The sequence below is a fragment of the Phragmites australis genome, chromosome 8 (assembly GCF_958298935.1).
Source record: "Phragmites australis chromosome 8, lpPhrAust1.1, whole genome shotgun sequence".
NCBI lineage: Eukaryota > Viridiplantae > Streptophyta > Magnoliopsida > Poales > Poaceae > Phragmites > Phragmites australis.
The window spans coordinates 23,666,287-23,687,284 of NC_084928.1; the positions used below are offsets into that span (position 1 = coordinate 23,666,287).

The 20,998-nt window shown below is 44.6% G+C and overlaps 1 protein-coding gene and 1 pseudogene across 1 annotated transcript; one reads left to right on the forward strand and one right to left on the reverse strand.

The window, feature by feature from the left end:
• The first annotated feature begins 695 nt into the window (after positions 1–695).
• On the forward strand, positions 696–1,613 carry LOC133927670 (uncharacterized). The gene has a single exon (XM_062374107.1). It carries the CDS (start codon positions 696–698, stop codon positions 1,611–1,613), a length of 918 nt encoding a protein of 305 aa, XP_062230091.1.
• Positions 1,614–4,899: 3,286 nt separating this feature from the next.
• On the reverse strand, positions 4,900–11,831 carry LOC133927671 (uncharacterized; annotated as a pseudogene).
• Positions 11,832–20,998: the final 9,167 nt, after the last annotated feature.

Sequence of the window (20,998 nt, forward strand, 5' to 3'; positions counted from 1 at the left end):
ACGGAAGGATGGTGTCAAGAGAAGGGCACTGGAATAGGATGTTTCCATAACCCCGGTTGGACATAGTTTGGGAGGATGGCTCTGATACAATGAAAAAAGCAATTAAGAAGAAGATGATTCCTGCACACCAAATCATGGCCGGGTCTGTTCTACTTATATTACTATGCTAGCTTGATGTGCATCCGACAATAGTGGCTGAAAATGTTCAGAGATCATTACATAGCGTTACAGAGTACGCCACTTAGTGGTAGCGATCCAAGAGGAGAGGAAGACTAGTAATCAGTTACAACATCAATTGACTTATTAGCATGCTTAAGTTATGCCTATTAGAAGAGCTTTTGGTGTATCATCCGTCTGCACCATATGTCCTCGTGTAGCATGCCTCAGGGCCATGCAGGCCAGGTAATCACGCCTGGGATCGCCTCCATCTTCAACACGGCAATGCCAATCACAACCAACTGGGTTTCCATCTATAGCTGCTGCAGATATGCATCATATGCCTGTAATCTTTGTTTCTATCTTTTGCTCTGTCGTGTACTTCTTATAAACGCTGATTCCTAGCCGATCAATATCATTCCAATTACTTTTACTATTATGGTATCATGAGACCAGTTCGCTCCTGCGACCTTTCTTCCGCCCTCCCTCCAATCCTAGTGCAACGGCACCTATTCCCACGGTCACCGCTACCTACTCTCATGGCTGACACTGTGTTACAAGCTTCTGAGGTCGAACTTCTGCGCCAGGCTGCCGATCACGCTCGCCAAGAGGAAGAGGCGCGCCGCGCCTATGCTGTAGCGCAGGCCCAGGTTGCGACCGCCACCATCCATGTGCAGACTGTCGGTGTCCTCAACATCAAGGTACTTGTTCCTGTCGTCCTTGACATTGTGTCTTTGAACTACAGCAAGTGGCGCGACCTCTTCCTCACAACGCTCGGCCGATACGATCTCTTCGATTACGTCCTCCCCAACGTTGAGGTTGATGCTAACGATGTCCACTGGCATCGGATGGACTGCACCGTGCGGTCAAGGCTCTACGGCACCATCTCCACTGAGCTGCTCAAGGTCGTCATGACACCCACCTCCACCACCCGTAGCATCTCGACGGCTCTTGAAGATCAGTTCATCGGCAACAAGGAGACGCATGCTCTCCACCTCGATGCTCAATTTTGCACATTCGTCCAAGGTGATCTATTAATTTTAGATTATTGCCGCAAGCTTAAAGGAATGGCAGATGCACTAGGTGATCTTAGCGAGCCGGTTCAAGACCGTATGCTCATTATGTCTGTTCTCTGTGGCCTCAATGAAAAGTTTGCCTATATGGCCGCTCTCCTCAAGCGCCAAAAGCCATTTCCATCCTTCATCGACGTTCGCTCTGACCTACTACTCGAGGAACTCACCATGGCGTCTAAGCTAGGTTCTTCGTCAACCGTCCTCATCGCCACCGCTCCTTCTGCCCCATGCGCCCCCGCCACTAGCAGTAGCGGTGCCATGCAGGGATCCGGGGCTGGCCATGGTGGTCCGACACCCCCTCCTGGCAACAGCAATCAAGTCTACTCCAACAACAGTGGTGCATCCAACGGCATTTCCGCTCCATGCATCAATGGTCACAATTGACGCCATGGCCGTCGTAACGATGGAGCCTCGGCAAACTTCAGCTGGCCCTCCATGTACAATCCATGGACCAGGACATTTCAGGTATGGCCCAATTCCGCGGATCCTCATCAACGCCCTACCAGCCATCAGTACAGGCAGTAGCATCGTCCGTCGCCTAGCCTCTGCGCTTGTTGCATGCAACGCACCAGGTGCACCCACGCTGTTCGGCGCAACCCCCGACCTGCCGGCCATGCAACCTGCGTTTTTTGGTGCACCGGCTATCCCGAGTCTGCCCTCCTACTCTGGTCTGGCATCTTAGTGGTCGTAGTAGACATGGGCGCCTGTGCCACCGGCGATGTCGTGGGATCAAAACGCGTTGGCGAACACGTTCAACACGATGACACTACAACCTCCGTCGACAACAGATTGGTACATGGATTCGGGTGCCACTTCTCACATGATGTTGAACTCCGGTAATCTCCTTGTTTCTGACCAATCCACCCCTCCTTGTCCGTCTAACATCATTGTCGGCAACAGGTCATTGCTCCCTATCACCACTACAGGGTCAGTGACCTTTCCCACCGCCGATCGTCCCTTGCACCTGCATAATGTTCTTGTCTCCCCACATGTCATTAAAAATCTAATTTCCGTTCGGCACTTTTCTACTGACAATAATTGTTCCATCGAATTTGATCCTTATGGCCTCTATGTTAAGGACCTTAACTCCAAGAGCGTGATCATCATGCACAATAGTTTTGGGGAGCTCTACCCCCTCTACGCGCCGATACCCCAGCCTCACGCCCTCATGGCCACCGGCACGTCCACTACACTTTGGCATCGCCACCTTGGTCATCTCGGTCATGAAGCCCTCTCTAAGCTAGCATCATCTTTTGGTTTTGCATGTAATAAAGACACATTAGATAGCCTCTGTCATGCTTGCCAACTTGGTTGACATGCGCGTCTTCCTTTTGTTTCCTCTACTTCTCGTGCATCCAAGAATTTCGATTTAATATACTGTGATCTCTGGACATCTCCCATTGTTAGCGTGTCTGGATACAAATATTATCTTGTTATTCTCGATGACTGCTCACATTTTTTGTGGACTTTCCCCCTACGCCTCAAATCCGACACCTTCCCTACTCTCTCTAATTTTTTCTCTTATGTTGCAACCCAGTTTGGCTGCACCATTAAGAGCATCCAGTGCGATAATGGGCGTGAGTTTTATAACTCCACTACCTGAACTTCCTTTCTTACCTGTGGCGTCACCATACGTCTATCCTTCCCTCACACCTCTCCCCAAAATGGCCGGGCCGAGCGTGTCATTCGCACTACCAACAATATCATTCGTTCCCTTCTTTTTCAGGCCAGTCTCCCCGTTAGCTACACAACGCCACTTATCTACTCAATCGCCACCCCACAAAAATTCTAGACTTCTCTACTCCCTTGTTTGCCCTTCATGGTGTATACACTGACTATTTCCATCTCCGCATCTTTGGATGCAAATGCTACCCCAACCTCTCTATGACCAGCCCGAACTAGCTCTCTCCGAACCATCCCTGTTGCCCCTGTTGGCCTCTCGCCATGGGTTGTTGCCAGCGGAGTTGCTCTGGACTCTCTCACAGAAGGATGCGCTGCTCACCGCACCTGTCATGCTGCCACCGTTGGCATCCCGCCATGGGCTGTTGCCAGCAGGGCTGGTCCGGGCTCTGTCACGGGCTGCGCTGCTACCCCTTCTGGCCCTTTGCCGCAGGTTGTTGCTAGCAGCGTAACACTCGCTGGACCTAGTAGCATTTCACCGGTGAATGCAGTCGGCTCGCCCCTCCATCCTTCCTAGGGGCGCCCTCTATGGCTGTACTACATTCCTCGCCACCTGAGCCGGCAACCCAAGAGCACCCACCGGTGGTGCCCCAACAGCCAATGCCTCTAGAGTTACTTGCTGGCATGGTTCCGATTGCTCCTGTGGCCAACGATCACTCCATGGTCACTCAAGGATAATTCTTCAATCTTCAGGCTGCAACTATTTCACCACTGCCTAGGATCTACCGCAGCGCTCTCGTAGATCCTAATTGACATACTGCAATGATTGAAGAGTTCTCCGCTTTGCAAGCCAACAACACTTGGGACCTCGTTCCATGCCCTCCTGGTGCCAATATTGTTACAGTAAAATGGGTGTTCTGCCATAAGCTCCACCTAGATGGATCCCTTGCTCGATACAAGGCATGATGGGTTCTTAGGGGATTCACCCAATGCCCTGGCATTGATTTTGGAGAGACGTTCAGTCCAGTTGTTAAACCTGTGACCATCCAGACAGTTCTCACAGTTGCTCTCTCCAGGGACTGGCCTGTTCATCAGCTTGTTGTGAACAATGCTTTCCTTCATGGCACTCTGTCTGAGACTGTGTACTGTGTTCAACCGTTTGGGTTTATTGACACTGCTCGTCCCGATCTTGTCTGCCGCTTGAACAGGTCCCTCTACGGTCTCAAACAAGCCCCTCGTGCGTGGTACAATCAATTTGCCTCCCATCTATTATCTCTTGGCTTTACAGGTGCCAAGTCTGATACTTCTTTATTTGTCTACCATCGAGGCAACGACATGGTTTATTTGCTACTATATGTGGATGATATAATCTTGACAGCCTCTTCAGTGTTGCTGCTTCGACATATTATTACAGCCTTACAACAGGAGTTTCCTATGAAGGACCTTGGACCATTGCATCACTTCCTTGGTGTTTCAATGACTCGCCATGGTGCCAGCTTGCTTCTATCGCAGCGCCAGTATATTCTTGATGTACTTGAGTGCATTGGTATGTCTGACTGCAAGCCATGCACAACACTTGTTGACACTAGCTTCAAAGTTTCAGCTTCTGACTGTGCACCTATGGCAGATCCTACTCATTACCGAGGTCTTGCCAGTGCCTTACAGTACCTCACTTTCACTCAGTCGGATATCACTTATGCCATACAGTAGGTTTATTTGCACATGCATGACCCACGGGAGCCCATTTTGCATTGATCAAGCGCATCCTACGCTACCTTCAGGGCACTCTGGACCATGGACTGTAGCTTCATCGCACTAACACTACATCTCTTGTTGCCTACTCCGATGCTGACTGGGCTGGCTGTTCGGACACTCGTCGCTCCACTTCCGGATATGGTGTTTTTCTTGGAGATAATGTCATCTCCTGGTCGTCTAAGCGCCAGCATACTGTGTCCCGCTCTAGCGCCGAAGCTAAGTATCGAGCGGTTGCCAATGCTGTTGCAGAGACCACCTGGCTGCGCCAGTTGCTTCTGGATCTTCACTGTCCTCTTCAAGAGAAGCTGTCACCTTTTACAAGAAAACCAGTTGCGAAAAGGATCCTTCTAATTCTCAAAGAATGAGGGGCAGCGCCACCATCGTCTACTATGACAACATCAGTGCAGTGTATCTCTCCACAAATCCTATGCAGCACCAACGCACCAAGCATATCGAGATTGATCTTCACTTCGTTCGTGAACGAGTGGCCTCCGGTGCTGTCCGTGTGCTTCACGTGCCTACCTCCTCTCAGTATGTGACCATCTTCAGCAAAGATCTTCCATCGTCTCTCTTCACCGAGTTCAGGTCCAGTCTGAACATTCAGCCTGCTACCATTCCGACTGCGGGGGAGTGTTAGAAGAGCTTTTGGTGTATCGTCCATCTGCACCATATGTCCTGGTGCAGCATACCTCAAGGCCATGCAGGCCAGGTAACCACGCCCAGGATCGCCTCCATCTTCAACACGGCAACGCCAATCACAAGTAGCTGGGTTTCCATCTATAGCTGCTGCAGATATGCATCATATGCCTGTAATCTTTGTTTCTGTCTTTGGCTCTGCCGTGTACTTCTTATATACGCCGATTCCCGGCCGATCAATATCATTGTGATTACTTTCATTATCACTATCTGATGAGCTACATCCTTAAGTTCTATCTATTTTAACATGCTTAAGTTCTGATTTGTATGCAGTGGAAAGAAGTACGGGAGATGCTATTAGTCAGGTGACTGAATTTAGAAACAATGTTAGTCGACGTACCTGACATTTAAATTATTTGGGTCCAAAGTTTCAGATTCATGTTCAAGGTTTTTGAATTAATGGGTTCAAAGTTCAACTGATGAGTTCAAACTCTTGCTAAGGTCCTTGATATCTCTGAGAATCGAAGTAACTTCAAATCGTTGATCGTTCAGGTTCATCCAGAGATCTACCGACACCTGACTGTTTGTTTCCAGAAACAAACGCTGCACACCTCTCTGTTGAGCAAACAACGGTACATCTCTGCATGCGAGCGCCTCCATCGTCCTGGCTTCCAGACAGTGACCATATCAGACAGCTCATGCCCCATGGAAGCCTCCAAGATGATCACGGAGCACCATGCCAGTGGCTCCATGTTATTGTTAACGTAGAAGGCTCCATCACCATTACATTTCACCCAACCTGCTGGCGGTCTCGACCTTGTGGGCGGATCACCTGTGTTCTTGACTTGCTTCGGATGCAGACCATGCCACAGGTCAAAAGCCGTGTCGCAGACCAAGAAAATGGCTTGCCTCATCGACATCATCGCTTCTCCATGTCGCCTCTTGTTTCTCGCCATCCATAGAGTCCACATGCCACGTATGATTACTGCCGCATCCCGTTTCGAGCTAGTGCTAGAGAAAAGCAGGTCTCGTGCCCATGTCATATGATGCAACATCGGCAGCTCAGTCAGATCCTTGGCATGATCCCAAAATGTTCTCAAAACTGTACAGTCAACAAGGACGTGTTTGATTGATTCATCCTCAGCACCACAGATTTCACAGTTTGCTATTGGTTCAATATGTCGTCTGTGTAGAATCTGACGTGCAGGAAGGAACTCATGTATGACTCGAGCCGCCAGAAAACCTTGACTTTTGGAGGGACATCCAATTTCCATATGTACTTCCAAAATCATCATCCGTTGAACACCCTGGTAGCGATTCCTCCTCTTGTCGCTGACGATCAGCATTCAGTAAACGGTAGGCTGATCTCACTGAATATGTACCATGTCTTTCCAGTGACCAGGCCCAAAAGCATTCCTCAGCTGTCCCAAGTGGGATACGCAAGGTTGCATCAGCATCCATGCTGCCATGCATAGGAACACATGATGGATCAACGCTTCATTCCATTGACTACTTGCAGTAATGAGGTCATAAACCAGATGAAGCGGCTGATCGTCAGGTGAAGTGATCGGTCGACTACCATTATAATGGTTAGGTATCCACTTCAGCCCAAATTTCAGTCGTGGAACCATCACCAATCCTTTTGATGAGGCCTCAGCTAAGGACATGTCTCAACCTGCAAGAATCGGTCTCGCTCCATGTGTGGCTTGCATGTTTCTTCCTCGTAGCTGATAAGAAGTCAGTATCGGGGAAGTGCCGGCCCTTTAAAACCCACGCACATAGTGAATCTGGATTGGTTGTAAGCCTCCAGCCTTTTTCCCCAACATCGCTAAGTTGAACAAGCGAAGATCGCGGAAATCCACTCCACCTTGGCATTTATGCCTCGTTAGATGATCCCCCGCTGCCAATGGATATGCCGATTATCGGCGGAGCTGCCTCACCAGTAGTTGGAAATGGAACTCGTCATTTTCTTGCATGTATCTGCTAGAAGTCTGAAGCAACTGATAAGATATGTAGGCACTGCTTGAGCAACAGATTTGAGCAGAACCTCCCGGTCAGCACGGCTAACATTCTTTCCACTCCAACTCCTGGCCAGTCCTTTTATCCGGCTAGGCATGTACTCGAATGCCTCCTTTGTTGATCTACCAAGAGCGGTGGGCAATCCCAGGAACCTCTCGGCCAGTGCTTTATTGTGAATATTCAAGCCGGTACACACTGCCTGTTTCATTTCCTTGACGCAGTTTTTGCTAAAAAATACAGCAGATTTATCTCTATTGACCACTTGCCCCAAGCTTCCTTTCTTAATTGAGACAGTTAATTGATACAGAAGAAATTGAGCCAAGGGTTTCTTTCCATACAAATCACCGCGTCAGATTCGGACTCCGCTTCCACCGCCACGAATTTTACTGTTTGCAGTAAAGAAACCACAATAAATCGGCAACCCCCCTCAATTTCGTAACGCACCATTTAGTACTTTGTAATGCCGCCACACCACCGGCCTCCGTCTGTCTTTGCTAAGCTTTGAGATCATGTGTAATGAAAAATTGGACAATTGTTTGTCATCCTCCCACATGCAAAGTTTCCTGCAAAGAAAATAGAGGTTAAACAGTTCATTATTCAAGAAAAAGATGTTACAGGAATCGTGTAGAAATTAGACCTCTTTTGATTAACTAGTTAATTGCCTTTGCAACGGCAACCGAAAATTTCACCAGATAATATGTGTCGCAGCAGTACAAGTGTCAATCAATTTCTCATAGTCATAGCCTTACACAGTTCAAGGGAAAAACGATGAGAGAAGGATACTTCGGAAGATAGTACCTAACTTACCAAATTTTAGGAATAATACGTCGAGCTCGTACCACATGCACAGACAAGCAAACTCGTTCATCAAGACGTGCAACCAAAGCGAGCAACTCGACTTTAAAAACTTTAATAGTTTATCTAGGAGCAGTTGTTATAGGCATAAAAATCACTCCAAAAATGTTCAAGCACGATATATAGATAAATGTTAGGCACTGAATGTTAACGATGAGCTTTTGAAAATAATATATTTTGCATCAATCGACTAACATTACCATCAGTCATAGACAAATAGTACGAAAATAGGAAACAACTTATGTAAACATGTTACAAAAGCAGCTGATCAAAATTGGTGTAATGATGTGTAACAGCTTGACATTACATCTTAAATTGGTGTTCAGATTTAGTTTAGCATGCAAGAAAAATAACCAGAGGTAATTCTATCTGATTACTATCAGCTTATCTTCGTTTCATTCACGAGGCTTGCAACTGATCGAAAGACCACGGGCAATAAAAAGATAAGGTATATCTATTTTTGGTTACCCAGCTGCTGCCCAAACAGTTTAATATACTGCATGAGAGCTCCTGGTTTCTGAATCCTGATCATATCAACCATGCTACGTTCTCATAGGCAAACAGAACGCCTAACTGGTAGTAGTCAGTTACTGCATAGCCTAAGTTATATGATGATATGATCAAGCAGCAGCAGCAGCACAAAGAACAAAGCCCAGCTATCTCAGTGCTAATATACATGAACAAATAGCAACATCAATCATCTCCCGCTGGTACCTTTGCATAGAAACATACATGACGCATCCCAGAATTTCAGAAAATCCATTAGCAGAACAGCTTTTAGGCAGTTTCCAGTAAGCCCATCATAGTATGCAGCATCAGAACCAACATATGGAAGTACACAGTAGCTGCCATCCGACTGATGCAAGAGCCAGAATGGTGGCAACCGGGAAGTCAGTGACCAAGCACCGGAAGTCAACACAGTCCAGAAAGAAGTAATGCAGGCATAGGTAATCTCAGCACGTTTTTAGCTTCTACACAGCCACAAAACTACACTCTTTCACTTAACAGTTACTGGGATAATCTAATAATTGGATGATGGATTGTCTAGTAAAAGAAGCCGAGGACCTTTCCTCCGAAATAGTGTGTTTTGCATCAATCGACTAATATTACCATTAGTCACAGACAAATAGTACGAAAATAGGTAACAACTTATGTAAACATGTTACAAAAGCAACTGATCGAAATTGGTGTAATGATGTGTGACAGCTTGACATTACATCGTAAATTGGTGTTCAAATTTAGTTTAGCATGCAAGAAAAATAACCAGAGGTAATTCTATCTGATTACTATCAGCTTATCTTCGTTTCGTTCACGAGGCTTGCAACTGATCGAAAGACCACGGGCAATAAAAAGATAAGGTATATCTATTTTTGGTTACCCAGCTGCTGCCCAAACAGTTTAATATACTGCACGAGAGCTCCTGGTTTCTGAATCCTGATCATATCAGCCATGCTACGTTCTCATAGGCACACAGAAGCCGAGGACCTTTCCTCCGAAATTGTTCCTCCTCGCCTCTTCATGGTCCATGATATCAGCAGAGGTGGTGAGAACGATGTAGCCAAACTGCAAAACACAATATGCAGTTCTCAGGAAACATGGCTCGAAAGATTAAGACGTATTACATAATTGATGTTCCACCACATAAACTATTAGTTTCTTTCTATGAACTAACCTAACGTGAGGGAAGCAGCCTCGCAGTCCAGGACTCTATTTCCTTTACCCCAATGTCAAAGCGTGGGCTTATGATGCCACACTTGATCAGTCTTCCATCAAGCTCAACAACAATCTTGCCTGAACGGTGATCATCAGCAACAGTCTTCCATTGTGTTGTCCTAAGTTAATTCCTATCTCATGGTTAATATTAAAAAAATCACCAGAGAGATTTCAGATCACAATCTTCTTTTGTTATCTACTGAAACCTCTAAGAAAAAGATGCCCAGACAATTCAAGTTTGAATTGTTCTGGCTACACCAACCAGATTTCTTCCAAAAAGTGGAGAAAATTTGGAATGAACCGACTTATGAACAAAATAGCATTGAATCTTGCAAAGTAAAATTGAGAAAGTGAAAAAAAAATTTAATGCCGAGGTTATAATCTTGCTGGTAGTTCGAAAAAAAGGAAAGTAGAGTTTAGAAAAGAGCCAAGTGATCTAGAAAGTTTGGAGGAAGCTGGTCTTCTTGAGGCTGAGTTTGATACCATACCATCCAATACTTTTAAACTGCAATTGCATTTGGAAGCTTTCAGGTCATGATATAACCTAGCACTTCAGTTAACTACAACATCACCATAGCCTAAGTGCATAGCTATCTTTTTTCCTGCATAATAGCGTACAAACTATACCTAAGCTGCCTCAAATTAGGTGTCAGCTAAGATCCAGGAAGTATTTCCAAACACTTTAAAAGTAAATTATGTACATTGAGTTCAGAAAAGAACATAACATGTTGAGAAAAATCAGCATTAACTGTATGCTCAGTGCTAGTTCTACACATGAAAGCTACGTCACGCTACAGAGCGTACAAACTATACCTAAGCTACCTCAAATTTGGTGTTACCTAACATCCAGAAGGTATCTGTAAACACTTTAATCGTAAATTAAATGAGCATCGAGGGAAAAGAACATAACCTGTTGAACAAACTTAAAATTAACTATGTATGCTCAGTGCTACTTCTACACATGAAAGCTACATCATGCTGCAAATTTTTGCACTTCACGTATGAAAGGCAAACCAATGGTGCTTTGAATTTAACCCAGGAATTCAGGACCCATTACACGGTTAGTTGAAACAAATATCAGAGTAGACCCAAGGAGGATTCATGGCTTACTTTATGGTCCAATGATAGCGCCAAGGGCTGCTTGTCCCGGCAGAGCACTGCTCGTGAGTCTTTGTAGTTGGAAACATGACATGCGATGAGAAAACGACGGCGACCACAGCCGTTGAACCCACAGTGTCTGGAGCAAAAGGCTAGGCTGTGGTTGCTGCATTTCCTCCCACCTCTGCATCAATACGACTGAAGCAGTTCACAAAGGCCTTCTCTCACTACTTGTTCGACTCCAGAATGCTTAAGTTAGTCGCACATTGCCTCCTCTGCTCTACCCAGCTCCTCTACTAGTACTGAGTGGATTCTCTCCCGACAGTAATTGGCAACCTGCAACGGGAGACCAAAGACTCAGGGGTTGGAATCGATTGATAATTTGATATACAGACAGCATGTGGGCAATGCTGAGATCGTTCTGCGTGTTGAGAAACGCAATCGTGGAGTGATTGAGACGACGGGGGTACGCACCTGAACGCCACCGTGACCGTCGTAGACACCGAAGAAGAGCGAGGGGAGGCGGAACGACTCCCGGTCGAGGCCGTCGATTGGCGCATCGCCAGCAACCATCCAGAGCGGGACATCGAAGACGCGCGTCACCACGATGGCCGCGTCTTTCATCTCTGGGTGGCGCCCGCATATGGACTCAAGCCCCTAGAGCGGCACGCAGTCCACGATGAAGATGCTCCTGGCGATCGCCCCCGTGACCCTCGGCTTAGCGGCCTCCGGCACGGGGACCGACGCCGCCATTGCGGCGGTGAGGTCATCGAGTAGCAGCGATGAGGCAACATCGACAAATCCCTCGAAGTCTGCGGTGGCGACGCTGCTGTAGTCGCTTGCGACGGATCACGGGCTCCCAGCCATGGATGCGTTCCCATCCCCTCCCTCGTGCCATCCAGCCATCCTGACCGGCGGCGGCGCCGATACCGATCGTCATTGAAACTTGGCTTGCATGTATCAAAGCATAGCTCGGAATCGTCATTGAAGCTTTGGTCTCTTGTGTAATAAAAAGCTGCATCGGTGTCAGAAGATACTGCAACATGCATTTTCAGACCAAATCTCATGGTCAACACAAAAGGTAAGACCATGCATGAATATCAAAGTCATAAATTCATATCTTACAAACTTATTAGTAAACAACATCCAACAGAGATATAACCATGTCAAACAAAGCTGTAAGCATTGCAGCAAATGCCAGCACCAAATTCAATCAATCGACAGAAGTAGCAACAATGAAGTAAAGAGTTATGTAGTTCAATGTGACTAAAGAACCTCATAAGCGGAGGAGTTGATCACAAAATAAAGACCTTGTATTGCAGCAAAAGGCGCACAAGCTTTAACCCGTGGTGCCAGATAATGGGAGAGGTTTCACAAAATGGTCCATTTTCTATTGATATGTTTGCCTATAACTAAAATTCTAAACATTGGAAGGATGTTGAAACACTGATCCCATTGCAACATGCAAAGTAGACCCCATAGTGTATAAGTTTTGGAATCTGGATCCACCGATTATAGCAAAGGAGCTTGACCCAAGACCGGTAGTTCTACTTTTCGTCCATTTTAATTTGCTTAAAGGTGTCAATGTATCAAAAGATGATGTTTGGAAGATGGAACACTCCATGCTAGGTCACACAAGGATCCAATAGATCACACCAAGAACACTTAGGTCACACAAGGATCCAATAGATCACACAAGGAACACTTCCATTCATATACCAATTCAGTACATGACGATGAGTAGTATAGAACTACTATATCTGGATACCTCAGGGTTTCTTCATTATTCTCGGGGTATATCTATATCCCTAGGAAGAAAATCTCTAAACGCATTAACTATCCGTAGATACCTAGTATATCTCATAAACAGGGAATGTTAACACCAAGAATAAGATGAAAGGATTCCAGATGCCGTATGATGCCCCCCTATATATACGGAGCCAGGGGCCATATGGAGGATAAGTCCATACAAGCCATTAGAAGTCAATACATGTCCATTGATGCCATTCAAGTCTGCGGAAGCTTAGCACCTTTGAGCCCTCTACAAGTTAGATTTGTATTAGCTTCTCTCCCTGACTATATAAAAGGGAACCCTCTGACTAGTTCTAGATCTATCTAGGCTAGCCAAGCACCCCCTTATACTTAGTCCCAAAGATTAATAAAAGACCAACATGACATAGAGCTATTATCCTAAGAAAGACTTGAACCTGTATAACATAGCTAGCATGTGTGTTGTGTTATTCGTCTATACTCGAAGCATCCCCTATTATTTCTACAAGTTCGTAAGTTTGGTAGCTCACCAATCGTCGATAGTTGGCACCGTCCGTGGGGATCATGAAAAAAGGCATTGAAACTTTTGCACACGGCATGCCGTTGGCTTCACCGAAACCTACACCAAAAACCAGCTTCTCGAACAAGGAGTTCTATGACAACTTTACCCCTCCAACCAATGACAAGCCGATGACCGATTGGGTGGACCTCGACGAAGACTTAATTGGCGATGACTCCAGCGACGAGGTAAGTCGGTTTATGGATCAATGTGCCAAGGACTACAACATTGAGTTCGAACCACTCAGTTGCCAAGACGATCGCAAGAGCAACATTTGTCGCAGGTCAGGATCCTCTCCCGCGGCTTCTGACAACATGGATTGTTGAGATACCTATCCAGAGAGTTCCGACGATAAATCTATGATGGATCTAGACTCCTCCTCTAGTTGAGGTTACCCCCAACAAGTTTTCGCTATTGGAGACTGGGATGATGGTCTGGATAATCATGAGGACAATGATCCCTTTGACACGTGGGTTACCGTCGCTCCAGCCACGTGGGGGGGGGGGGCGACAGCCAGATTCCACTTGCCATACCACCCCAGATCCAGAACCCTAACTGAGTGTAGATCCCAATGTCTCCTGATCATCATCAGGGGGCTTAACGCTACATATCTGCAACGACATAGCGGCTCCTTCTATAGGAGGCCCTCATGTGACCTCCTATTGCAAATCTAATGACCCCCGCTGGTAAGGGCTGGATGAGTCCGATGATCGGCATGGCTAATGAGGCTATATTTCCGTGAATAGCTCTAACTAGGAGAAGTCTCACGACGACCCCTCTCATGGTGAATTAGATTTAGAGAGGTGCAATCCTTAGAACAAGACAACCTGGGATGATAACCGAGTACCTAATCGCTGTAGGACCTCTCCGGTCAAAGATCACCCCATCAATGATTTGTGCAAAGTTATCGAACAGAGAAGGCGCTCAAAGACCCCTGAGGAGGAATCAACTGCACCTCGATGGTCTAATCGGAGGACATCCCGACACCGCTCGAGCTGGGGACGATCTTCAACCCCTGTAGGTAGAATGCTCGTGGCCACCCTGACCAAGTAAGGCACCATCAATGAGTGCCATGCCTTCTCTCCGGAACTACGAAAGGTAAACTGGCGGCTCAGTTCTACCCCGGGTCAATCGAGAAGTACAACGATGACACAAATCCCGTTGAGTTCCTCTAGATCTACACCACGACCATCCAAGCGGTTGGCAGGGATTTCACCTGGTTACAGGAGTAGTACTATTAGGATTTCACTTGGAGTCCTACTCTAACTCCATCATATACTACTAATACAACTACTCCAAATCCTATACGTAACCAACTTCATACAATTATTTAACATATATCCAACACACATTAATTTCGAAGGGATTTAATAAGAAACAGTTCAATTTCTGCATGAATGGGTACAAGTTCACGCTTAGTGGCAGCAACTCTATATAGCATCCGGGATTAAAAAGGACTAAAAACAGATTACTTCGATAGCTTGAAAGGAAAGCCAGGAGTAGCTGAATCAAGACCGTAAATCTGAAGCGAAGTCCTCTTTAGATTTAAGATTAATCCCATCAGTCTCAACTCTCAACCTAGAATGCATGCATCGATCACAGACGCAAAGAGCATGCAAGCATGTCTCCACTTCAGTCTGGATCTTCAGGTACATGGTGGTCAGTATCTCGAACAATTGTCTCCGTCCGCCCGTCTTCCTGCGCTCTGAAACTGCTCGACAGACATTGATCTTGAGGAATCCTGAACTCTGGCGCTGCCCAAGTCTTGGCAGCAGCTTGTGGTCCAGGCCCAAGGACTATGAAAATTCATGGGCATGGGCACTACGCTGATGATCTAGGATTGTCCCTTGCATTCACCCTATTACATAATTCAACTTGGGATGAACCGGGCCAAGGTTTTGCTGCTGGTTTGGGTCAAATTATTGTGATTTATTCCAGATACTGTACTTTCTATTCCAAAAATATTCTAGTTTCTGTGCCAGACTGTTTAGTTTTCCGGACGTCCATAGAAAGATTATTGCTAACTGCCCAAAGTGAGAAGCAAAAATGTTCTGATAAAGACGTTCCTCAGTAATATCATCATGACTTTCGAAATCATGTGCGGTAGCAATACCAAACCAAATACGACGAGTAGTGGGGTCCTGAGCTAAGCCTTGGCTAAACCTGGGAAATCTTAATTCCATAATGCCTTTCAAATCCTCCTAGCTACTATGCTACTGCAATAATTCTCGCTAAGAAGAATGCCCATGTTGCTGCAATTCCACCCACCTCTATATCTATCTCTAAGGTGTTTGGGTTTTGCAAAACTCCATAGACATGCAGAAGAGAAATGCTATCCCCACTCCGACCAAGACAGAACTTTTACCAAAAGTTTATTGTGATCTTTTTGTTCAAATAACAATTAAGGTGAAGCAGGGTCAGGAGCAACGAATCTCTTTATGCAGATCCATTTTGCAAGCTCGTTATTACGGGTAGTTCCTACAAAATATCGGACTAATGACGTATACAATGCTTGAATTATCGATGTAGATGCTACATAGTGGGTTCTCATCCTTCAGAGACTACGAGTGTAATAGGAGCATCCGTTGACAAAAGGATCACCCTACGATGATCATCTCGTGGCTATTGGGAACGAATCAAATCAGATGGTTCTATTTCTCAACCTTTCTGACTTGTATCTTCTAAACTATTTTGAAGAAACATGATTACATGTGAAACAATTAGGGCAACTCCAGTGTATAATTCATCAAGACGTGCTAGAGTTTGCCATATCACGAAGGTGCTACGTTTCATTTTCCTTGTAGCACGTCTTTTCTCTCAAGGTAGGTCCCACAGCATACTATAAAAATTCCTCCAACAACTTTCCTTTCTCTCAAGTTTCATTATTTATTTAATGCTAGCGCCTGTTGCCTAAACAAGCACCTCTTCTAAGGTGTTGCTTACTAACACCCTATTGTCAGGATTCCTAGGTGCAGGAACTCCAACAGCGATCAGAAAACGTGAAGAACAGCGAGATCGAACAATTTTAGAACCAGATAATTGCCATGGCAGCGCGAGAGGACTAGAACTAACCCTAGTAGATTCCGAAAATGGCAAGACATCAGACAGCAGTTGTCCTGCCTTATTTGAAGATTTCGTGCCATCTTGCAGCTGCTGGATTTAAAATGGACGTCTAAGATCACCTCATACCGCTTCACTCTTCACCTGCTGATCGCCAGCTTCAGGTAACGAAATTGAACTTCAGTGACCCGACAGCTCCCCCTCCTTGAGAGAATCCTTGTCCTCAAGGATTGAATCTCGGAAAGACACTTTGGATGAATTTGGCATCTTACCAGGTAGAATCACTCTCAGCAAGATTCTCCCACTTGACTAGCCACTGTACCATAGCCTCAAGGATTGATTCTCCCACTGCACTAAGATGTTTTTTTTAATGGCTCAGTTTTGATTCTTCCATCTTCTATCACCAGAGGCAAATTTGGCAATGGTATGGCTTTTGCACCAAGATGTTTTTTTAATTGGCTCAAGTGGAAGACTGGATAAATGCCTGATTCTTCTGGAAGGAGTAAGTTGTATGCCAGCTACCCAATTCTTTGCAAGACTCTAAATGGCCCATAATATTTAGACCTCAATTTCAAGGACCCCCTGAGACCAAATGCATTTTGTCTATATGGTTGTATCTTAAGATAGACCATATCTCCTTCCTTGAACTCCCTTTCAGATCTTCTTTTATCAGCAAAATTCTTGATCCTGTCTTGTGCCTGAGTCAGATTTCCCCTCAATTCTTGTAGCATTATGCTATCTCCTCCAATGTGACTTCAGCCTCATCTGAAATATTGCAAGGGATGGATAATTCTCCAATTTATGGAGGTGGATACCTTTACAGAGCGTGTAATGGGGTAGTCTTGAGAGATGTGTGGTATGTGGTATTATACCACCACTCAGCCATGGTCAGCCACTTTAGCCAATCCCTTGGATCCCGAAATACCATAAATCTCAGATAATTCTCCAAGCATTGATTCACCCTGTCAGTTTGACCATCTGTCTATAGATGATATAAAGTGCTAAATCTGAGAGTAACCCCCACTGCCTTAAGAATTTCTTGGAAAAGCTTGCTTGTAAAGACTTTATCTCTATCAGTCACAATCACTAGACGAAAGCCACGAAGTCTGAAAACTTGATCCACAAACAGCTGCACCACCTGTTGGACAGTATAGGGGCGTGACAAAGCCAAGAAATGCGCATACTTAGTCGGCCTATCCACCACCACAAGAATAACATCTGTTCCTTTCACTTTTGCCAGTCCTTGAATGAAATCCATACTGATATGGGTCCAGGCCATTTCAAGTACCTCAAGTGGGTTACGTAGGCCTGGTATGTGTATATGTTCAGATTTGGTAATTTAGTAGGCTGGGCATTTGTCTATGATCATGTGATCAACTTCAGACTTCAGTCCTGGCCAAAAAAATATATCTTTTTGATCCTCTGATAAGTGGTTCTTCTCCCAGAATACCCTCCAATAGTTGTAGAGTGAAATGTCTGTAGTATGTTGAGTCTCATATCATTTCTCTTTCCCACATAAACTCTTTCTTTGTACCTTAATAGCCCTGCTATTGCTGAATATACTCACAAAGGGTCATCACCTCCATTCCACTTATCCATGACTTGCTTGTAGTGATCACCTCCCACATAACTACTCTGAATATCCCTTACCCATTCTGGCTGTATAGTAGTAGGGAACCTTTATAGTACACCATGATACTAAATGGTTGAGAGTACCATTGTTGTGATCCAACCGTCTATTTAAGTAGGTATTATTGTAATTATCTTGGTACCCTTGGGGCAATTACGTCATTGGCTGACCGGACTTCGGATCACCGCCACCCATCATCGACCGGCCGACGGAGTGTGGAAACCATAATAAATGAAATGAACAGAACAAGTGAAAACTTATCTGAAGAATAAACTAACATTTTGATCTTCCCTAGTTAAACATATAATTCACAAGTTTTTATTTCCAATCATACCCTTATGATACCCATGATACTTCTTAATAATACCCATGATACTGATGGGCGATAGAGTATCATTAGAGCAATCTAAACCACCGGATAGACAAAATGAACGGCATACACTTATTTAGGTGTATTGTAAAAGTCTTCTAGCAGTAATAGTCAAATAGGTTTCTCCTTGTTCATCTCTAGAAATCTTGGAAAGAGTATCAATAGACAAGTTTTCCTTTCCTTTCCTATACTCCACTTTGTAGTCATATTCCATTAGTTTGAGCAAAAGCTTGTGCTGAATGTCTTCTATCAACTTTTGTGTTATTTTTACTTTAAACTCGATCAGTTCTAATGACTACAATGCTCCCTAGAAGGTAAGGCCTCCATTTTTTCAGAGCATCAGTGATAGTCATAGGCTCTTTCATAAATTGATTGTTCCATTTCTTTACCACTGAGTGTTATATTGTGATAAGCAATAGGTTTGCCAGATTGCATAAGGACAACCCCTATGATGGATCCACTTGCATCAGTTTTTAACACAAAAGTTTGGGAGAAATCAGGCAATGCTAGCACTGGGCAAGTGGTCATGATCCTCTTCAAGTTCTCAAAAGTTATAGTATGTACTTCTTGCCAATTGAATGCACTTTCTTCAAAAGATCAAACAGTGGGCTACATATTTTCCCATAATCTTTAACAAACCTCCTATAATAACTAGTTAAGCCAAGGAAGCCTCTAAGTTGGGATATATTTTCAGATTTTGGCCAATGTAAAACATCCCATATTTTCTTAGGATCAGTAGAAACCCCATTTTCATCAATGATGTGCCCAAGATACTCTATTTGAGTTTGACCAAAAGAGCATTTACTCATCTTGACAAATATTTTCTCCTTTCTCAGTATATCCAAGGCTATTTTCAAGTGTTTGAGGTGTTCCTCCAAACCTTTGCTATATACCAGAATGTCATAAAAAATACTAACACAAACTGGTTTATGTATTCAGAGAATACCTGATTCATAAGAGATTGAAAAGTTGCAGGGGTATTAGTAACACCAAATGGCATAACAATATATTCATAGTGGCCACGATGAGTCTTGAATGTTGTCTTGGGTATATCCTCTTCAACAATTATGATTTGGTGGAACCCATACCTTAAATCAATTTTTGAAAACAATTTGACACCATGCAACTCATTGAGAATATCATCGATAAATTGGGAGGAGCTGCTTCTGGCATCAAGTGTATTGCATGATCACAATGCCTTTTGGGTGGCAGTCCTTTTGGCTCTTCAAACAAATCAGAGTACTGTCCTAGCAGTTCTTCTACCTCTCTTGGAATGACCAGCACAACCCCTTCTTCTACCTCTTGAATGTGTTTCACTTGAATCACACAACCCATCACCCCCTTTTTGCACATTTGTGTTAACTTCTTTGCATTCACCAAGCACCTGTCACCAGACAATGAAATCAGGAAAAGCCATTTGTTGTCCATCTTTGCTGATAGCGAGTACTCTCTTCTTAAGATCAAGCCCAATGGGTCTACATGCATATATCTAGTCCCCACCAAGAATTACATCACAGCTTCTGAGTTTTAGGAGTCTGAATGAGTTACAGAATTTCACTTATGTAGGACAAGTTTGAAATCATGGCATTTGTCACTAATTGTCCTCCTCAAGCCACTATCACTTTCTTAGCCTTCGGGTAGCTTAACTTGAAGCCATGTTTCAGTGCATACTCATAGTCCATAAAGGAGTTTGTACTCCCATTGTCTACCAAGGTTATAACTTTCTTATCTCCAATCATCATAATTAGTGAACAATGTCATGGAGTCTGTGGTCCCATTCACTGCATTTGAAGAAATATGCATCAGCTGCTCCTGTGTGTTCTCAGTTTTGATTCCCTTAGGACTACTTGGAGTAGTTATGAAGCCATTTTCAGCAATAACTTCTTCAGAAATATCCACCCTTTCACTAGTTTCCTCATCAAGTGCCAGTGCCAGCAACTTATCTCTGACAATGGCTTCATTTTCTTCATATAAAGCCAATGTCATTAGTTTCTTCCTCACCTTGCAATTATGTTGGGGAGACCAAGGCTCCTGGTAAAACCAGCATTTGTTTCTATTTTTGTTGGTGGGTTGGTTGTTCCATTCCATAGACAGTGGTGCCTTCCAATTGTTCCTCTGAAATGTACTAGGCTGGTTTGGAGCAAATACCTTCCTTGTAGTCAATGATTAATCCAGATGGTTGGAATACCAAAAAGCTTCTAGTAAACTCCTGGGCTGGTAATATGTGACCTAGTGTTTGTGAAGGAAGGTTTCAAAGCCACCAATGTAACAGCTTCCAAAGAAGGTCTCTTGAAGATAGGGATGATCCCTTTTCAGATAGGCCATGCACTCTTCAAACTTGTCAATATATTGATTCACAGATCCTAGCCACTGTAGATTTTGGAATTTTGACACTGCCCCATGTGTGCCCACTTCTGAGAATCTGTCGATCTCCATCCTACATAACTATGTCCAATTAATGCGATACCAAGAAATTCCCAATCCACCAAACCAGATCTAAGCCCTTCCAACAAAATATGCTATGGCCAAATTAACCCATTGTGGGAGGGGAGTACAAGTAACTTCAAAAAACGTTTCACGTGTCTTAGCCAGCTTGTCGAATATCTAACTATGGGGTATATAAGCATGAAGAGTATATCGTATATAGATAGGGTATGTTGTGTGCATGTTTTTAACAACTCCGG

Coding starts and splice junctions, on each gene's coding strand:
- LOC133927670 (XM_062374107.1), top strand. CDS start 696: ATGGCTGACACTGTGTTACAAGCTTCTGAGGTCGAACTTCTGCGCCAG.